The 20292-nt window shown below is 42.3% G+C and overlaps 1 protein-coding gene across 1 annotated transcript; it reads right to left on the reverse strand.

Moving 5' to 3' along the window:
• Positions 1-419: 419 nt before the first annotated feature.
• Positions 420-16644, reverse strand: spred3 (sprouty related EVH1 domain containing 3). Its single transcript, XM_061720446.1, has 6 exons — positions 16413-16644; positions 12952-13117; positions 11078-11246; positions 8703-8764; positions 8440-8598; positions 420-1325 (listed from the first exon to the last, which is right to left on the reverse strand). The coding sequence occupies exons 1-6, from the start codon at positions 16421-16423 to the stop codon at positions 420-422; spliced, it is 1473 nt and encodes a 490-aa protein (XP_061576430.1). The 5' UTR covers positions 16424-16644.
• Between the last annotated feature and the right edge of the window lie 3648 nt (positions 16645-20292).

A 20292-nucleotide genomic window follows, 5' to 3' on the forward strand; every position in this document is an offset into this window, starting at 1 on the left:
TTATTACAATATCCGTCAGGATATTTTATTACATTATTGGTGAAGTTATTACATTATCGGGTTTTATTACATTTTCGATTGAGTTAAGTGCAAATTTTATTACATTTTCAGGCGTTATTACATTTTCAGGAAATTATTACATTATAGGGTGCTACAGGCTCCCACGGACCGGTGATGGAGGACAGCTGGATGCAGCTGGAGGACAGTTGGAGGACAGCTGGATGCAGCTGGAGGCAGCTGGATGCAGCTGGAGGACAGCTGGATGCAGCTGGATGCAGCTGGAGGACAGCTGGATGCAGCTGGAGGACAGCTGGATGCAGCTGGAGGACAGCTGGATGCAGCTAGATGCAGCTGGAGGCTGAGGGGCGCAGCAGCCCCGGGTCGGGGGTCCCCTCCCCCGGGCCCCCCCCAGCCCGGCCTCACCGCACCGCCTTGTGCCTCCCCCCGCAGCAGCCGCAGCGCTCCCCGCAGCGCAGACACGCACGCAGCGGCAGGTAGCAGCACATGCACGGCACCAGCAGCGACAGCGCCAGTAGCGCCAGCCAGCGAGCGCAGCACAGCGGGGCCCCCCCGGGGGGGTTCCCGAGGGCCCCAAGGGAGTCGTCGCAGGAGCACGGCTCCCAGAACTCCCCCTCCGAGTCCGACATGCAGTGGTACAGCAGGCTCTCCGCGCACCACACGCACGTCCACTGGCGCAGGCAGCGCAGCGCCGGGTCGGGCGCGTCCCTGCAGCGGCCACGCGCATTCTCCGCCGCGCTGAACACGGAGCGGCAGTACACGCAGCGCGACGAGCACCCGGACGGGGCCTGCGGGCGGGGGCAGTCCTCGTCGGGGGACACGCCCCCCCCCGGGTCCCCGCCCCTCCTCCGAGTCCTGGCCAGCGAGGCGTGCACGCAGCAGGGCGAGGACGCGCCTTTGCGCGTGTCCGTGGGCGAGCCCGCGCCTGAGGACACGCCTGGCACGGTGTTGGGCGGGGACGCGCAGGCGGGCGAGGCCTTGCTGTCCGGGCCGGCGGAGAGCTCGCAGCCCGCCGGGCCCGCCAGCTCCTTCTCGAAGCGCACCACGCACAGCTCCTTGTCCTGGGCCCCGCCGACCACCACGCCCCCCGTCAGGCCCCCCACCCGGTAGTCCTCGTAGCCCGGAGACCCCCACAGGTCCTTGCAGGGGTCCACGCTGCGCAGGTCCTCCTCCTCCAGCAGGGAGATGGTGGGCGACAGGGGGGACGAGGCCGGGGGCCCCACGGGGGGGGTGGGGGGCGCAGGAGGCGGGGGTGGCGGCGCCGGGGGGTTCAACACTGTCTGGTGCTGTCCTGGCCGAGGATGGATCTGCGGGGGATCAGAATCAGGATCAGAATCAGAATCAGGATCAGAATCAGAATCTGGATCAGAATCAGAATCAGGATCAGAATCAGAATGGCCAAGTCAGGTCAAACATGGCTGCGTCCGAAATTCCCTACTTCCATCCTAATGAGTAGCAAAAACAGTATGTGAGATTTTTTAGTGCGTCCGAAACATTAGTACGTACTCAATAGTATCTGCTATCCATACTCATTCCGGAGAAATGTATTAGTGTAGATTGATGGACACTAGCTAAGCAGAAACTTCCCACAATGCAATGCAGCGGTGTTTGGTTGCTAGGTGCTGCGCAGATACATATATGTCATAAGTATGATATTAAGTATAATAATATTATATAATATTAATATTATTATATAATATTATACGAATATTATGTCATTGTGAGATTAATCAAACTTTTGAATTAGTCTTGTCCTCATGAACTGTCACATGCTCTGTTAACAGATGACAGGGCAGCCACTTCCTGAGTGTACTCAGGGGGTCGACTGTCTTGGGACAACTGTCCCATTGTCTTTAAGGGTTAACCAAAGGTTAGCTACTGTTCAGACTTCCTGTTTTAGTCCGGAGGGCATTTGACCCATGTGACCCATTGACCTTTGCGTTCTTCTAAAAGCTTTAAGCTCCTGATCAGTTTTAAAGATGTCTGTTTACTGCCACACACAATGTGTGACCTTTTAACCCCGATTTCTGTTCCTCCGTCTGTTTCTTCCAATTGTCCATTCACTGTTAACTGTCCTAATATGGTCATTTTCCTGTGAGGATTCTCAATAAAAAGCTCATGCAGGAAGATCTTTGGGGAAAGAGCTCAGGAGTTCTCAGATGAGGGGCCACGTTGCCCGCAGCTCCTCTGCTCTCTCCCCCCACTTCTGCAGAAGCGCATTTAAGGATATTTATAACAGTCTCTGTGTTTTTCCTTGTTATGAATTTATGTAATGTTGATTGGGACCCAACATTTGGTGCCGAAACCCAGGACCTCAAGATCTGTGACATTGGAACGGCGTAGGATCCAACAGGAAGTTGGTCCTGCGCTGGTCCGGAGTCCAGTGACAGGTCCCCGAGCCGGGAAAGGCACTGAGAGACTGGTAAGACCTCCTCTTACTTAAATACCTGGGCCATTGAAGTATTTTTGTGTAAAATACGAGTGAAATTCTGTGTATACTAACCTGGGGTTAGCGAAAAAAGTGTTGGCAGCGGGTCGGGGACCCACTTTTTGAAGTCGGGGAATTTTAAAAATACTAGCCTGGGGCAGTGCGTAAGACCAACACCCACTCGGTCGGGGACCGGCTTTTAAGGTCGGGGACTTTAGAAGTACAGAATAATGAGAGGAGGTTTCTTAGGAATGTTTTTTAATGGTTTTGTCAAATGTTTGTCTTGTCTAATGTTCTTGTCTAATGTTCATGATTGAAACTGTTTATGTTCAATGTTGAGAGTTTCCAAAATTGTGAAGCAAAATTTCAATTGTTCACTAAAAAGATCAGCGCTAAAACCAAACTGTCAAAAAAAGAGAAACTTATCAGCTGAAAGAAACTTTTCTGAAAGAAAAAATCACTGGCTAAAATAGCAGATGCATGGTTAAGCTGAAACTTATGCCTAAAATAATTTCTAAAAGATGCGATGGGAGACGTCCCTAAACTTTAGGTGAATAAAAGATTGTGACAAAATCTTGCGAAATAATATATGAAACTTAAATGATTAAAAAATGGAAAAATGTTGCTAAAAGAAAAACTGATTAAACGTTCAAAATAGGACAAGGTTCGAACAAGAGGGAAAAGAAAGTTGCGAACCTGTAAAAGAATGGCATAAAGAGATTTGATTTGATGCCCAACGGCAGGAAGTGCCATGTGCGCTCTGAATAGTACGTCCGAATTAATGCACACTACTGATATTTACTCAAAAGTGTGCCAAACTACTTTTTTTTTTTAATATATTTTTATCCCCGATTTTTTCCCATTTTTACCACCCCGTGCTCCTACCTAAGTCAGTCCTGGGCATTGCTCCCTCTACCAACCCCGGGAGGGCCCTGCACTTAGCTCAGGTCTCCTTCTTAACCTGAGGAGTGAGCAGGCCGCATCTTTTCACCAGACAGGGTGGGGTTTCTCTGGCCGGACGTAGCGCGTGGAAGGATCACGTTATTCCAGCCAGATCCTCCCCACCCCTCTGGCGCCCCGGTTGGCCAGAGGGGGCATGTATAGCCCAGGACTGCTGCATGTTTTTGTGAGGGTAGCTCCCATTAGCTACCCAAGAGAACACGGGGAGAACATGCAAACTCCACCCTTTCGCCAACCCCACCCCAAGGTGTGGGCGCCGAAGTCATGGGGGAACTTAACACGCACATCAGCGCCCACAGCGTCCCCAGCGGGAATTGAACCCAGAACTTTCTTGCTGTGAGACGGCCCCAAACGTGCCCCAAAAGTGTGCCGAACTTAAGTATACTTTTTAGTATATACTTTTTAGTATGGCATTTCGGACGCACCGAGGGAATTTGACTTCGGTTATTTCGCTCATTGAACACAGATTTAAATAGTTGCAAACAGTAAATAGACAAATGGCTCTTATTATCATATATACAATTTAAAAGTGAAAGGTGCAGCAGTATGAGGTAGACATGGTTATTGAAAGGTGCATTGTTACAGCATATGATTATTATTATTATTATTATTATTATTATTATTATTATTATTATTATTATTATTATTATTATTATTATTGCACATTTTTCATCATCCTCATCAGAGCAACAGCTTGGGGGAAGAAACTGTCTCTGTGTCTGGAGGTTTGGGCGTCAAGTCCTCTAAATGCAAGGGCTTTTTTTAATGAATAGTTGCTGTCACACCTTTATCAATTACGTATTGTATTTGTGGGACAGAAAAGGACTCTGCAACAGCAGCAGCCCTGTCTGAGATCAGCATGGGGACATTTATTTCCAGATGCCCCCTGAAACTGACATTTATCAGAATTAGAATCAGGTTTATTGGCCAAGTTTGAACATGCCAGACAGGGAATTCTACTCCGGTTGTTTTGCTCACTGTACAGTAAATAGACAAATGGCAGCTGTTATTAACATATATACAATTAAAAAAGTGAAAGGTGCAGCAGTATGAGGTAGACATGGTTATTGAAAGGTGCATTGTTACAGCATATGATAGTGGTTATTATTATTATTATTATTATTATTATTATTATTATTATTATTACACAGTGATTGATTCTTCTTTTTCTTCCGGCTCTCGGCGAAGGCGGACGCTTTTCTGCTCCTCTCCCTTATCTATCTGCCCTGCTACTGCTTTTGTCCTGTCTCGTCTTCAGAGTCTCTCCTTTTCACTCCTCCAAAATTCTACAATCATGGAATTGATTAACTGGTCTCTCAGCACAATTGACCAAATTTTTGCGACAAGAAGTCAGGGGGGAAGGGAGCCCTCTTGCCCCGATGGGACATTTTTTGCTGGATACACAATGGATTCCTACATTGGAAACCGTTGTGTTTGGCGATCCTGTCTGTCGAGGACGTTGAAGATGCCTTCACAATTGGATTTATGATAGCAGGATTTCTCCTAATCGGAGGGGGGGGATTCCTGGTCTACCGACAAACGCGTAAGTCATCGACAGGTGTTTTGGCCCTTTCAGAGCTGCCGGACATGGCTGATGGGATAAGCACGGCTATCAACACTCAGACTTTAACGCTGGGGGAGCAAAGCCATAAACTGGATGCGATTCTTGAACAGAATCGCAAGCTGGCGGCGGTCGTTGACCTCATTGGCAAGATGGAGAAGACCTTGGAGAGGTTGGAAGCTCGGCTTGGCGGGAATTGATCACAAATTCGTCTGTTTGGAGTCGCCATTGATGAACCAGAGACTAAAGGCAGACGGAAAATTACTGAGTCTGTCTGTTTGCAATATTATTGTTGATTCTATAATCTGGCCTTGACAGGGCGGTTTGGCCGATCGCTCTAGTCACAATCTCCCTGGTGGAATGTAAACAAGGGACTCTGCCCCCACTAACCCTCCCCTCTCCCAGGAACATCTGTGGACCTGTTTTCAGAACTGTACTGAGCCGCCTGATAACATCACGAAGCCGCAGAAATCACCTGGATGTGCTGTGCCGGGACCCCCCCCCATTCACCCACATGCAAGTCTTGTGATGATGTTTGTTGCTTTGTGTGCCGAGGTGTTTTTTGCACCTTGACACTGTGTATTATACTCAGTGTGAAGAGGTCGCCCCCCCCCCCCCCCCCCCCTATCCCAGTGTTACCCTTGGAAAAGCAGGCGCACAATACCATCGTGCCGCCGGTGTATCCGAAGTCAAAAACAGTTTTCTAAACTGCCTTAATAAACCTGATTCTGATTCTGATTCTGATTACTCTGAGACTCTGAGTGATGAGAGTTCATCAGAGCAACAGCTTTGGGGAAGAAACTGTCTCTGAGTCTGGAGGTTTTAGCGTACAGAGCTCTGTAGCGCTGTCCAGAGGGGAGGAGTTCAACCAGACTGTGTCCTGGGTGTGAGGGGTCTGCAGAGATGCTACCTGCCCGTTTCCTGGTCCTGGACCGGTACAGAGGGGTATTCCAGGAAGCAGGTTCAACAAATTCTGAGTTTAAACCTGAACTCCGAATTGACTTAACCTGAGATAGGAAAGTCGGAGTTTTCGGTTCCAGAACAGCTGATATGAGTTAGTTCAATCAACTCTGAGTTTATTAAGCTTGAGCTAAGCGCGTGCGTGAGGGATATAAAAAGCCATCATCAGTAGAGCCCTGATACAACGATTCACCATGGCAACCGGCGACAACAAAAGAGCGACATACTTTTTCTTTTTTTTTTTAAACTTTATTTAACATTTCAATTTACAAAATCCCTTTGAGGAAACATTAGTTTGCATCTGAAGATCCACATATTTCACGCCACTGGAGTTAGAAGTGTTAATACGTGCGTATGGCGAGTATGAGAGCATATTTCGGAAAAAAAAACACGAAACACGAGGAGAGAATTGGCGCGGGAGAAAGTTGCTGCAGTCAATGTGTAAGTTTGAATGCAGTATTCATTTAACATTTAAGCACACTGTCGTATAGTATTACAGATGAAAACAGTGGTGGAATGGTATTGAATGAAATTTATTTGTCATTTAGATCAGGGGCAGCCGCCACACCTCGGCTTCAGGGGAAAATGTAAATGTTTTTTTTATTTCTTTTATACATTTATGGAATTACTCTGTGTCTATTTGTATTGGTTTATTCTATTACTTAATACATATAAAATAACTACAAATGCATATCAGAACAACATGATGGATTTCACTAGGTATTATCTTTCCTAACACTTGTACCCCCCCCCCTCCTCATATCTTAAAATGTGATGTCCCAGCGTCCGTGACGACAGTGGTCGCTATCAATCTCGTTTTTAGCGCGCTCTGCAGTGTTACTAACTTACAAAAATGAAAAGGAAGCAGACAACCACGCAATTTAAAAAAAAAAAAGGCAAGTGATGGTTCCAATGTTGCCCCAGCAGCAGAAGATATTAACGAGGCTGTTAGCCACTGATGGAATAATTATGCAAGTTCATTTTAAGGTAAGATATCAAATCACCCTACCCTCTTATAAATCTGTTTAAGGGAAATATTCAACTTTTTTTTTACTCTCTCTCTCTTTCTGTCTTCTGCTCCCTCCCTCTCCTTTTTGCATTTGGACTTTAACTGTTTGAAGTTAAACTCGGATGTCCCTGTGTTATTGTTGCACTGACATAGTGAATAAAATACGTTGCGTTTATTAGATACGCTTTTTCTGCTCTCTAACTGCCGCTTGCTGTCCGTGGTGCAGAAAACGGATGCGTATTGCGTAAAGGCCCATTGGCTGAATTGACGCCACTGAGGGAGGAGACGGAGAGAAACTCGGGGTTTATTGCTAGCGAGCAGGTTAGGTTCAGAGGCTCAGTTGCCATAGTAACTGACTCAGAGTTTGAGTTAAATCGCTTTCTGGAACTGAAAACTCCGGATTTCCCTGATCTCAGGCTTAACAAACTCAGACTTTTCACTAAACCCGCTTCCTGGAATACCCCTCAGGTCCTGGATAGATGGGAGATTAGTCCCAATTATCCTCTCTGCAGACCTAATTGTCCGTTGCAGTGTGTGCCTGTCTAGTTTGGTAAGTCTTTCAGCTGCAAGTCTCAAACCCTCAACCTTTGGAATACAGAGCGTTCATCTAACTCTCTGATGTACTTGTCAGACACAAGTGGTGCAGGATTACACACAGGGAGTCGGGAACAGAGCGTCATACCTGTCAAGTTTTGGATTTAAAAATAAGGGAAATTTTCCACCAACCGAGGTCCAGTATCTTACATTTTAAGACAGATTTACGAGAAATCTAAAAACTACAATTATGTGCTCATAGCCTGATAGGGCCAACCTTTGTTGACATTCCTATGTATGTAATTCCTATAATAGTCTCAATGAACACGCAAAAGGGAATTAAAGCCCATTTATTTATTTGAAATATTTTCAGTTTACACATTGATTGTCTTCAAGTGAAACATTTACATTTTCTTTTTATTTGTCATTTTCCCTCATGTGGCTCTCTGGTATTCACTGACTGATTATACAGCACTGGTGCTGTTGATGGACATTGTTCTTCCCCCGTCAGAGACACTAACATCACAGTTACTCATCTTTCAGAACTCATAACTGTTCTCCTCTTTAGGAAAGTAAATTCTCTATCCCATTTTTACAGATATTTACACGAAGTCTTTGCTTTTTTAGCAAAAATGTCTTCTCTCTCATTACATCCATCCATCTCTGATTTGTTTTTCCGAGTTTGTTCCCGTTGTCGCCACTAACCTCGCGAGAACTGCCACCCAGGCTACAGCAGGTTGCAGTTCTCGCGAGGCTAGTGGCAATTCAGTTTGCTATTTAAAAATTATATTATAAAACGGGAAATTTGCGCAAAATACTAATATGGGAGGAAGGCGGGAAAGAGGGTTAAAATACAGTAGTTTCCCGGCCAAAACGGGAGACTTGACAGGTATGCTCAGCATATCTCAAAAAAAACACAATCATAATTTCAGGATTATCTGAAATTTGCTTCTGGAGATGTTGCTGTACCTGAGCAGGTGTGTGAGTGGTGACGGCTTGGCTGGATCCAAAGCTAAACTCCTCCGGCCGCACAAAGCAGGTAGATGAGGACTCGCTTGTCACTATGGTGATGGGTTTGGGAAGCATCTCCTTTCTGCTGTTGGATGACGACTCGCTTCCTGTGTGGGACTGACAGGGGTTCAATGTCACCCCGAAATGAAGAAAGAAAACAAAAAACAAAAGAAAGAAAGAAAATTGTGTAAACAAAAACAAAAAACTACTGAGATACTTACGGCTTGTCCGTCATCTTCAGTGTCGGCCTCTTCTGGGGTAGAGGATGAGGGCGAGTCAGACCCTAGATGACATGAGGAGAAAGAGGATTTAGTCTCCGTTTATGGAGGAACAAGTATACCAATACCAATCCGACAACGATATCAGGCTCAATATTGTCTGAAAAGCTGGATCAGGTATCAGATAATGGGACACATAGATGTACGTCACTTGCTGCATCATACGTAAGCTGTGAGGGCAGCAAGAGGAGCAAAAAAAGTATGTGAACCCCTTGAAATGATCTGGTTCGTAGTAGTCGAGCCCATGGACTACATCTGAGATCATTTAGCTATTTCACACCGCAATACTCGTTTAATGACTCATTTTAAACTTTATTTAATGAATTGATTTAACATTATGGATCATATTGGCAACAAAAATTGTAATCATGCCTTCAGTTCTGAAAATTGGCATTGACGATAGAAAAACCCATATCAGTCCACCATAGATAAATATGAATTTATGCAGGATTCACATAATTTTTCTTTCAATTTTACGTTAACAAATCAAATAACGGAATCAGAATCAGCTTTATTTGCCAAGTTTGAACATGCCAGACAGAGAATTTGACTCAGATTATTTTGCTCACTGTACCCAGATTTAAATAATAGCAAAGAGTAATCAAATCAAATCAAATCAATCTTTATTTGTATAGCGCTTTTCATACAAATAAAAAATGCAACGCAAAGTGCTTTACATAGCGCTACACACACACACACACACACACACACACACACACACACACACACACACACACACACACACACACACACACACACACACACACACACACACACAGACAGACGCAAGCACCCTACAGTTCACACTAGTATATGGCTGAGCACTGAGGATCCAGGTGAGGAAACGGTATCAGGGAGCCATCCACACCAGGAGGTCTCATAACCCTCAACCACAAGGGGTTCCTCCACAGAGACCATCCCTCCACAGAGACCATCCGAGCCCGGACGGATAGAGGAGTCCACACCACAGCGGTGAAGCTGTGGTGCAGAGCTCCACAACCATCCAGGCCAGAACCACCCCCAGGACGACCCCCAGGACGACCCCCCTGCAGGCCAGAGTCACTCCCAGCATGGAGGCTCCCCATGAGGAAACACTGGAGATAAAAGCTACAAGAAAGCAGGATAAGATAGGCTATGAGGTTAAAATACACACTAAAAGAGTTTAAATGTATAAAGTAGGTAAAGTAGGTCTAGAAAGCAAGACCTGCTAAAACAAGCATAAGAACAACTTAAAACCATAAAACCATAAGACCTGGGTTAAAAAACAAGAACAACAAGAACAGCTAGTTAAAACAAGGGTATACAAGAAAGACAAAGGAATCAGCTAAAAGCCGATTTAAAAAGGTCAGTCTTGAGCCTGCTTTTATAAACATCAACAGTCTCTGCGGTCCTGAGGTTCTCCAGCAGGCTGTTCCACAGACGTAGTAATGAAATGATGCCTCACCGTGGGTTATGGTTCTAACTTTTGGAATGATTAAAAGGCCGGTGCCGGAGGACCTCAGGGTCCGCGAGGGTTTATACGGTAAAAGCAGATCAGACAGATAAGAAGGCCCGAGACTGTTAAGAGATTTAAAAACTAGTAAGAGAACCTTAAAATCGATCCTGATAGACAAATGGCTCTTATTAACATACAGGACTGTCTCAGAAAATTAGAATATTGTGATAAAGTTGAACTGAAATATTGCAAGCCTTTTATTATTTTAATATTGCTGATTATGGTTTACTGATTAAGATTAAGATTCCCAGAATATTCAAATTTTTTGAGATAGGATATTTGAGTTTTCTTAAGCTGTAAGCCATGATCAGCAATATTAAAATAATAAAAGGCTTGCAATATTTCAGTTGATTTGTAATGAATCCAGAATGTATGACATTTTTGTTTTTTGTAATTGCATTACAGAAAATCACAATATTCTAATTTTCTGAGACAGTCCTGTATATACAATTTAAAAAAAATTGAAGGGTGCATTGTTACAGCATATGATTGTGGTTATTATTATTTTTATTATTATTATTATTATTATTATTATTATTTTTATTATTATTATTATTATTATTATTATTATTATTATTATTATTATTGCACAGTGATTGATTACTCTGAGACAGTTCAGTACATTTATATCTCCGTGATAAAGCACTACATTGTGTTTTACAAATTTAGTGGAGCAATATCTAATTAGAGGCTGCAGCCATCAGCCGTATCAGATCGTTATCTGATATTGGCCGATACGCAAGGCCAAGGTATCCGGGTAGGGATGGAGAGACCTGGAGAGAACATGGATATACCTGTACACATGTGGGTTGTGTGTGTCTACCTCTGTCCAGCTTGTCTATGACAGTCTGCAGCCCTTTCTCAAAGGAGATGGCATCGGCAGGACTCTGGAAAGTAAGGCCAAACTTTCGGTCCTCTACCCGCCAGTGGTGGAAGATGGGGTTGACCTTGTTGTACACTAACCCCCTTTGCACTGCACACTCCAACACCGGCTGAAGACACAAACAGCAATAAGAAGTCAGGAAGTCAATGTGACATAACTGCAGTCTTTAGGTGGTGTTGGCGAGCAACGTGGCACCAGAGACAGCTGGTAACACACTTTTCTTTTTAATTTTTATTGAACACAATTCATAAACAAAAACACACATTTATACAAACTGCTTGTCGAGGAATTACAATACAATATAAGAAAATAGAACATATTTTGGGAGGTATCATGGACAAGAGACATACACACAAACAATAAGGTACACATTTCACTCTCATTTCTTCCTGCATTAATGACTCCCCCTTGTAAACCCTATTTATTTATTTTGCTTTATTTACTCATTTATTTATTTTTGGCTGCATTCCTGTCCTTAAAAAAACATAATTGTAGAACACCATCATACCCATACACACCACACACGTGCTGACATACATAAGTGCACTCATACACGCACACACTTGATCGAAATCTGCAAAAACATTGACTTTGTTGTTTTGTACTATTTCGTTTCACTCTTTGTCTTGCTTGTTCTCTAGTATAAATAAAAAAATTTAAAAAAATTAATAACAAAAACAGTAAGGCATTTTAAGGCAAATAGCATCGACATTTCAGAAAGAGATTAAAATAAAAGATACTTTGATATATCAGCTAATAATTTTTTTTAAGTTATTTGACTTAAAGGGGACCTATTATGAAAAACAGGTTTTTTCTTGCTTTAACATATATAAAGTGGTCTCCCCTCAGCCTGCCAACTCAGAGAAGGAGGAAAGCAACCAAATTCTGCAGTGTCTTTACAGCCGCCTGGATGAGCCGTCCAGTGTGATGTGGATCTACGAGCCATTCAGATTCTGCTCCTGTCGTTACGTAACCAAAATGCAAACCACGCCCACAACCATAACACCGTGTCCTAACTGCATGCAAACGTCCGACTATCGCGTAGCACTGCGTGACATCGGACGCTCTCTGTCCATCTCCCTCCAGCAGCTGCCACTTTATTGAGGTTTTTGTAGTGAAATGAGGAGGAATCATAGAGATAACTCCTCATTTCAACTAACTGGACCAGCCGTTCCTCATCTGTGACCGTTTCCTACAGCGCTTTCAACCGGCTTTTAACAGGACGACAGGAAGACAATAGAAGCAGGGCGTCCGACAAATGTTCAGCTCAAAACGGCCAGTTAGGACAGTCCAATAGAAAATAAAGCAATGGAATTGATTTTGTCGCTGACGCTCGCTCGCATCGCATGCAGTTATGACACGGTGTTAGGGCACGGTAACTCCGCCGGCTGGAGCTTCCACCATTTTTTTCGTAGCGGTGTATCGCGTCATTCAGGCAGCCAATCAGCACAGCCTCATTATCATAGCCCCGCCCACTCAGAATCCTGCATAGATAATGAGGTTAGAGACTGGGATGCTGAAGACATGGCTCAGAGGCTAAATTTCTAATTTATTTAGCAAAAACAATCAAAGGCTTGTTTTTAAGACATTCAAGGTCTGTTTAAAATGGGTATTAGATGCCATAATTGGTCCCCTTTAATTATTTTAATAGAGACAAAAAAAACGTTTGAAATCATTTAAAAAACATTGGAAAGATGGGTTCATTTTTTTTTCTACTTACAACAGTGTATATGATATTTAGCCAGTAAAAGAGTGACATTAACCAAGAGAGACAGTGATTTTGTCAATGGCCGGTAACACACGCACACACTCACTGCTCGATCTCGCAGCCGCTCTCCGCGGATGACGTACTCTCTCCGCCCCCTGCCGTCGAGGCCCCGCCCCTTCCATATGACCACGTGACTGAGGCCGCCCCCGCCCAGCTGCACCCAACCGCCACTGGAGTCGTCCCGTGTCATCACCACGGCGCGAACACGCACACTGTCGAGAAAACATCAGCGTGAACACATACATTTACAAAGATACATCTAGATACATCTACTTTTAAGTATTATGAAAACAAAAGTATTTACAAATACTTTTTTTTAACCAGAGGGTCTTCTTCAAGAGGTCAAAGAAGGTCGAGTGATGTCATCAGTGTAATTTATTTTTTTTTTTAAATAAAAGACTTGTTGCATGGTAACACCAGTGACACGACTACTTTTTAAATATATTTTATAATATTTATTTGGCATTTGGTTTTAATATGTCATTTACATCATTTATTTGATAGTTATTTATAATTTTTTTTTCATTTTGAATGGTAGAAAAATATATTTTTAAACTCTAAATACAGCACTTTCCCTCCATAAATGACTGTGGAGACAAGCACTTTTGTGGTGGTTGGGGTTCTAAATAATTGATTAAAAAGCAAATATTGCCAAGTTGATGGCTCCAAATGGTGCGGTAGTTAAAAAATATGTTGTTTTTCTTTTAAATAAAATACTTTAAAAAAAATTTAAACAAATTATTTTTACAAGAGTATAAATTCTCTAAATGCTATGGACAGAAAAATGTTATGTTTCTGTAGATGTACGCTTGTCTGTATATACTGTATTTGGGTGAAAGCTTCTTGATAAAATAACTTCAAACTTTAAAATGTTTTGCTCCAAGAGCACCTCCGATTAGCAGGGTACAGTGACATCACAGATGATTAGGCTACAGTAAATAATAATCTCTTTATTTGTCAGTATACATGGAAATACACCTAAATTTGTCCTCTGCTGTTAACCTATCACTAGTTAGACTAGGAGCAGTGGGCTGCCATTATTCTGGCGCCCGGGGAGCATTTAGGGTGAAGGGCCTTGCTCAGGGGCCCAAAGTGGTATAACTTGGTTGCCATCCTGGGGGCTTGAGCTTGGGTCCCAGGCCCACCTCTGTAACCCCTAGGCCACCACTCCCCGAGTGTTTCCTCATCTGTATTTCCTGCTTTTTCTCACACCATGCTGCATTTCCTGTACTCCTGAAGTGGGGCAGCCAAAGCTGTATGACTGATTTTGAAAGAGGCACAGACCCAGATATAAACCGGATCTACAGTTGGGATGCTAAAGTGTGATTTAACGTTGTATGTCGCAACATAGCCTACATAGGATCTACATCATAGTTGGCATTTACATTTGTCCATTGTGGTCCATATCGTTCTATAATTACACTAACAACACTAGGTGATATTATTTTCTGCAGTCCTGAGCATCTTTTCATTCTCTCCCTTAATGTCGCTCGTATATTAATCACATCTTGTGTGAATTGGAGCTGATAAATGTTGAGTAACAGTCTATTTCTAATGATATTGCAGCATTGTCTTTATACCTAATTAGGAAACAGCAGAGAAGAAGAAGCGTTTGCGGGAAATAGGCAGAAGGAAAACAAAGCTACCAAGCAGACATCAACTGAGTCAACTAGATGTGTAGTTACATTTCTGGGAAGGTGCAGACCAGGTTATTACAGGGGATAACAAGTAGGGTTATACATTACAATGATTTCAGATAGAAGCATAAATCACAGAAAACTCCACCCCCTTAATACCAGCTGCTGTGAAAGGAGCAGTAGAAACATGGCTGACGGGGATTCTTTTGGCCTCTATCGCCGGTATTTTGACCAAAAGGTGTAGCAGACATTTTAATTTAGACCTCAGGAAATTATGTCATCCATTTTTTTTCATGTGAACATAAATATCTCCTTTAAAACAATATCCAGTTCAAGGTTTTGTGTGAATGAAATGATGAAATTCACACAAAGGAGTCACAGTTGACAGCTTGGACTGTGTGGCGCTGCAACATGACTACTCAAAGGCCCATCTCACAGTCACATCCAAGGCGGTCGCTCACATGACAGAGGTAAATTTGATCCCGGTTGTGTGGTTTTTTTCCTCCCTTTTTCTTTTTCTTTAAAGCATTTGAGTCCCTTTTTTTAACAAGGCGCTGTATACGTCTGGCTGCGAGCTACGTGGGCTGAGAATCAAAGAACAACGGAGCAAATTTCCAGAATGAAAGCCAGCGGTTGAGGAGGAGACAAGCGTCCGGATGGGAGGAGGGAGGAAGAATGGTTGGTTTTTCCCACATAGACGTATCAATGAACGCACCCATTCGCCATCAGAGGCCCGGCATTCTTATAATAAATAAATAAAATAAAAATAAGATGCACTCGCCATTCGGTTGAATAATTCAGGAGCAGCTCTACATATGCATCTCCAACAACACAGCAGCGCCTTTCTCTTTCTTATTTGATTATTTCATCATCAAGTCACATTCATTGTAATTGTTGGAATAAATGTCTATGATATTTCTCTCCATTCAGATCTTGCTGAGTGCATTCATTAACACGCTTGGATATTATGTTGGGGGGGTTTTGTTGTTGTTGTTGGGGTTTTTTTTTATGAATGGGTCTGAACGAAACCGGATCTTTAGTTCGCACTGCGCGTTTTGGATTTTCCTCGGAAATAAAATAATATTTCAAGGCCTAAATAAATCGCGCGTGGAAACGGGAATAGGGAAGGAAGAAAATGAAGAAGAAGAAGAGAAGAAGAAGTGGGTGAGAGGATGGAGAGGAAACGAGAGATGGGGGGAGGGGGCCGATTAGAGAAGGGAAGAAGGAGAGGAGGGGTGAGGACGAGGGAGAGCGAGAGAGGGAGAGAAAAATCACATTTCATTCATAAAGTTTGGCTTTAAAAATCATAATGAAACCCCGAGACACGTTGATAAAAATCACAACGCCTCCATCCCTCCCTCGATTCACTGTATCCTTGTCTTGAATGACGCGATGCTGGCCCCAAACTCGCCATATTTCGCCCTTTCCCCCCCTACATGTTACACACTCACTGATTTCGTGATTGTTTTTTTTTTTTTCTACCCTTCGCCAAGCACGCATTTGAATTATTGCACTGCTTCCCATGTTTGTAAAGACGTTTATTCTGCTTTAATCCCCCTGCTCTTGTGCGTGTACATTGGGCCAGTCTCGTAAAAGCGCAGCTCCACATGTAGGTGGCTTTGCATTTATCCCACATTGGCAATGATATATCAGAAATGGGGTGTATGCTGTTGATTCCAGACTACGTAATGGTGTTTTTATTCTCGGCAGCCTGCTTTAGCTGTAGAGCAGCAACTGTGATAACAGCCCATCATCACACTGTTGGTGGAGCAGTGATGCTGGTGGCGGTTCTGTCTATCTGTTTTTTGGTGGATGGCTCACTATATATTTGCAATGTTCAAAAAAAAAAAAAGAAAATGTAAGGACTTACTCGCCCTCCATGGCTCGGTGTTGCCCGCCGCTTGCAGCAGCCCACCCCAGGGTCTCCTCTCTCCCTCTTTTTATCCTCCTTTCAGGAAACACTCAGACTCACTCACATTCTCTCTCCATCTGCTCTCATTTTCCTAATCTTCCTCGCTCTTCCTGTGGCTCTCTCTCTCTCTCCACCTTGATGTCGTTTCGGTGTATCAGGATAGGCTTGAGGTTGCAGCAGCCATTTTCCGCTGGCAGCATCCTCCCTCTCTCCCTCCCTCCCTCTCTATCGCTCCCTCTCTCCTTCCCTCTCTCTCTCTACCTGCCCTGCCAGCGCATCCGCACTAATCATTGACAGCATCGCGGCTTTAGGTGCAGGGCCATTCACTTTCTCTGTGGAATCACGCCGTTGTGAATTATTGAAAGTGTTGTGCTGGGGTGCTATTGTGCGCTTTGGTGTGGGTGGCGAATGAAAAAGGTGGGTAAACCATCGATGACCTCTGGCTGGTCTCCTGATGATTACCGGAAAAACGGTTCCCATTGTGAAGTGAACATTTTTAGATTGGCTTTTCTTTTCACACCCATAGGGGTTTTTTTAAGCACAATATATAATGTAAAATAAGTAAATAATAAAAAGAAAAAAGCCATGTTCCCCACCTTTGGTAGGGTCCAAGCCAATGGTCCCGAAAAGTTTCAGCACCACGGACAGCAACTGCCCATTAAATTGACACGTCTCACTGCGCCTGCGCAATTTGGACCCTATAGTTTTACAACAATCTGTTTGTACTTGGAAAATAAACTCCCAACATGATTTTCACTCCTAAAGGCTAAGATATACTAATATATACAGAAACAAACCCTTAAATGTTGGCTCCCCTCACAAAATTCTCATAAAATTCAAATCAATCGTTCATAAAAAAAAACCTTGTCACCTTTTTATTACGAGGGTTAAACTTCCAACAACCTCACAGATGTCTGAAACAAGTTCACTTTTAGAGTTAAATACAAAGGTGACATTTTCTGTTGAAAATGTTAGTTGCTCAGTACATTAAGACCCTGCCCCTGTCCCTTTACACAGTTTACTTTCATGGTTCTTCAACGATAGATCTTGGGCAGGCAAGACATTTATAAAGAGAAAGTCCCTTCCGGTCAGCAGGTGCAGCTACATAGACTCATCTGGTCACCTTTTACACCTGTATTGTTAAAGCTTGGCATGTGCTGAATTTGAATTTGAGGACACAAGGTTACTTTTGAGAACCCAGGACAGCACCTTGATTAAACAAAGACATTCCAAGTGTGACATCCCAGTTCCTGGTGTAACACTTACTAAAGGGAGATAGAATACTGCAACTGAATGTATAATTCATGAATAGAATCATTTAAAGAATTTCAAAGACATGAACAGTTTAATATATAATGCATTGGTTGCGGTAACCTACCACAACTACCCCATTAATAGTTGTCACTTGAGGTCAGTTTTATTGAAACAAAAATAATCAATTATGAAAAATGAGCTTTATTGATGACATGGACAGGTGATATGTGGGAAGGTCTTCAGGATATGAATATAGTCTCTTTATCTGTGTTTTAGGTATGAACAGTTACTCTAAGTTTATTTGCTTAAGTTCGTGCAACACCACATGGCAACTTTATAACTGCTGAAAGCACTAAGAAGCTGAACCGCATACTTATCTGTTTCATTCCATCTGATTAGATTTGGTACACAGTTTTGCAGGCTTTGTTTGATTCGTTTGTTTGATATGCTTTGATAGACCGATACACTAGTTTATATCATGATTTACACACACACACACACACACACACACGCATATATACATATATATATACATATATATATATATATATATGTATATGTATATATATATATATGTATATATATATATATGTATATATATATATATATATATATATATATATATATATATATATATATATATATATATATATGTATGTATATATATATATATATATATATATATATATATATATATATATATATATATATATATATATATATGTATATATGTATATATGTTCGTGTTTGTATATATACAGTATATACATATATGTGTATGTATGTATGTATATATATATAGGTTTGCCTCAGTCGCGGGTCGTGAATCCTCCAACAGGAAAATGACCCAAAACACACAAATAAAAACTCTCAAAAATGGCTAGAGAACTGAATATTCTAAATATTCTAGACTACTCTGAGTTTTGATCTAAATCATATTAAACATCTGTGTAAATATACAGTCCGGAGAAGAACCTCAAACCTGAGACGACTGGTGCAGTTTGCTCATTACGAGTGGACCAAAATACCCATCTACAAGTTCAGTAGTTCATTGAGAGTTACAGAAATCAATTGATTGTACTGATTGCAGTGAAGGTTATACAACAAAAGATTACGTTGCTGGTATGGTACCAATTACTTTGTCAAGGACAAATGAAATAGAAAAGCAATGTCTGGTTTCCAGTAGTCAATTTGTAGTAATTGTTTATTATTACTTCTGTTCGTTTCCCGTTATTTCATTGACCATTCTGGATTTTCTTTCTTCAGAGGAAGTGTACTTACAAATTTATTATGGGCGATATACGGGAAGGGAAAAAACTGTTGGTATTTCCCTTAAACAACAGGAAACTATCAAAGCAAACGTCCACATTGATACAGACAAATGGGGAAAATCCCGGACCACCATACTTAGTGGTCTGGGATTTCACTATACAGATGGACCTTAGAATGAACTATTAAAATATGAATAGTTACAGAACAGAAGATTAAACTCCATTTTTGTGGTACATTAATATAGAATATTACAGACCTCATAATGCGTCGGTTTTTCCAGACCACCTGAACACACCTGGTATACCTAAGGAAGCTGAGGGTGTATGGAGTATTTTGCAAGATAGCACAACTGAAAAATAAACATGGAAATGCCATCACAAAAGGAAAGGGTGGGAGCTTTTAACTGTGGCAAAGTAAGCTAATTGAACCACAAACCTCGATAACTCTGTCAATAATAATCAAAAACCCAACAACAGCCGTGATGCAGTGGTGAAAAGGATGCATAAGGCTCCTGCTGTAAAAGCATCTCTATAGAGAGAAAACTTTCACAAATCTTTGAACAATTCACAGGATGCTGACCCAGTAAAATATCATCACTGCATCAGGTGTAAGAATGACTCAACAGCTCACATCTCCAGGAGAATGTGAGCATAGAAACACTCGTACTCCCAAAACAGTGTCCTAACAGGGTTTCACAACAGAAACCAACTCATTTCACATCACAGCGGAAAAAGAACTGACAGAGATTCAACACAGGAGTGTGATCTATGACAAGAACACAGGCTGCAAAAGGTCTTGATTTTGATTTCTTGAAAGGTGAAAAATAAATAAACACTTTTCCTGTCATCTCATTTGCATTTGATTGGACACAATAAAAGTCCCTCTTATAATGTGCATGTATATATTAAAACTAGAGAACGCAGGCGCTTGGTTTTGTAACGCTGAAGGAGCTGGAAGAGAAGACCTTCACACCACGTGAGCTGCAGCAAAGATCAGCAGAACAAAGTTAAACATCTAATGGTGCTTTTGACCACTTCATTCTTAAACCCAGGACTGCAGCTCTCCTGTAACAATTACCTGCTCCTTTATTTTTTCTTATTCTTTTAAAAGAAGAAACAATCAGTCCATCACACATTTGCCAACTTCGTCCACATGTTTGATGGATGTTTAAAAACTACCTGCAAATTTTAGCTTCTTGAGAATGAAGGGGATGGAGGAATTATCAGCAGCGAAATTGCTTTAGCATTAATCTTTTCTAAATTTGAAACTATTATGGTTCAAATGTATTCATGAGACACAAAACAAACAAAAG

This window comes from Cololabis saira, chromosome 4 (genome assembly GCF_033807715.1).
Source record: "Cololabis saira isolate AMF1-May2022 chromosome 4, fColSai1.1, whole genome shotgun sequence".
Taxonomy (NCBI): Eukaryota; Metazoa; Chordata; class Actinopteri; order Beloniformes; family Belonidae; genus Cololabis; species Cololabis saira.

Excerpts from the sequence above, each read along its gene's own strand:
- spred3 (XM_061720446.1), bottom strand. Across the intron at positions 8,599-8,702 it reads CTGAAGATGACGGACAAGCC|TCCCACACAGGAAGCGAGTC; the intron begins GTAAGTATCTCA and ends AACCCCTGTCAG. Across the intron at positions 1,326-8,439 it reads CCACTCACACACCTGCTCAG|ATCCATCCTCGGCCAGGACA; the intron begins GTACAGCAACAT and ends GATCCCCCGCAG.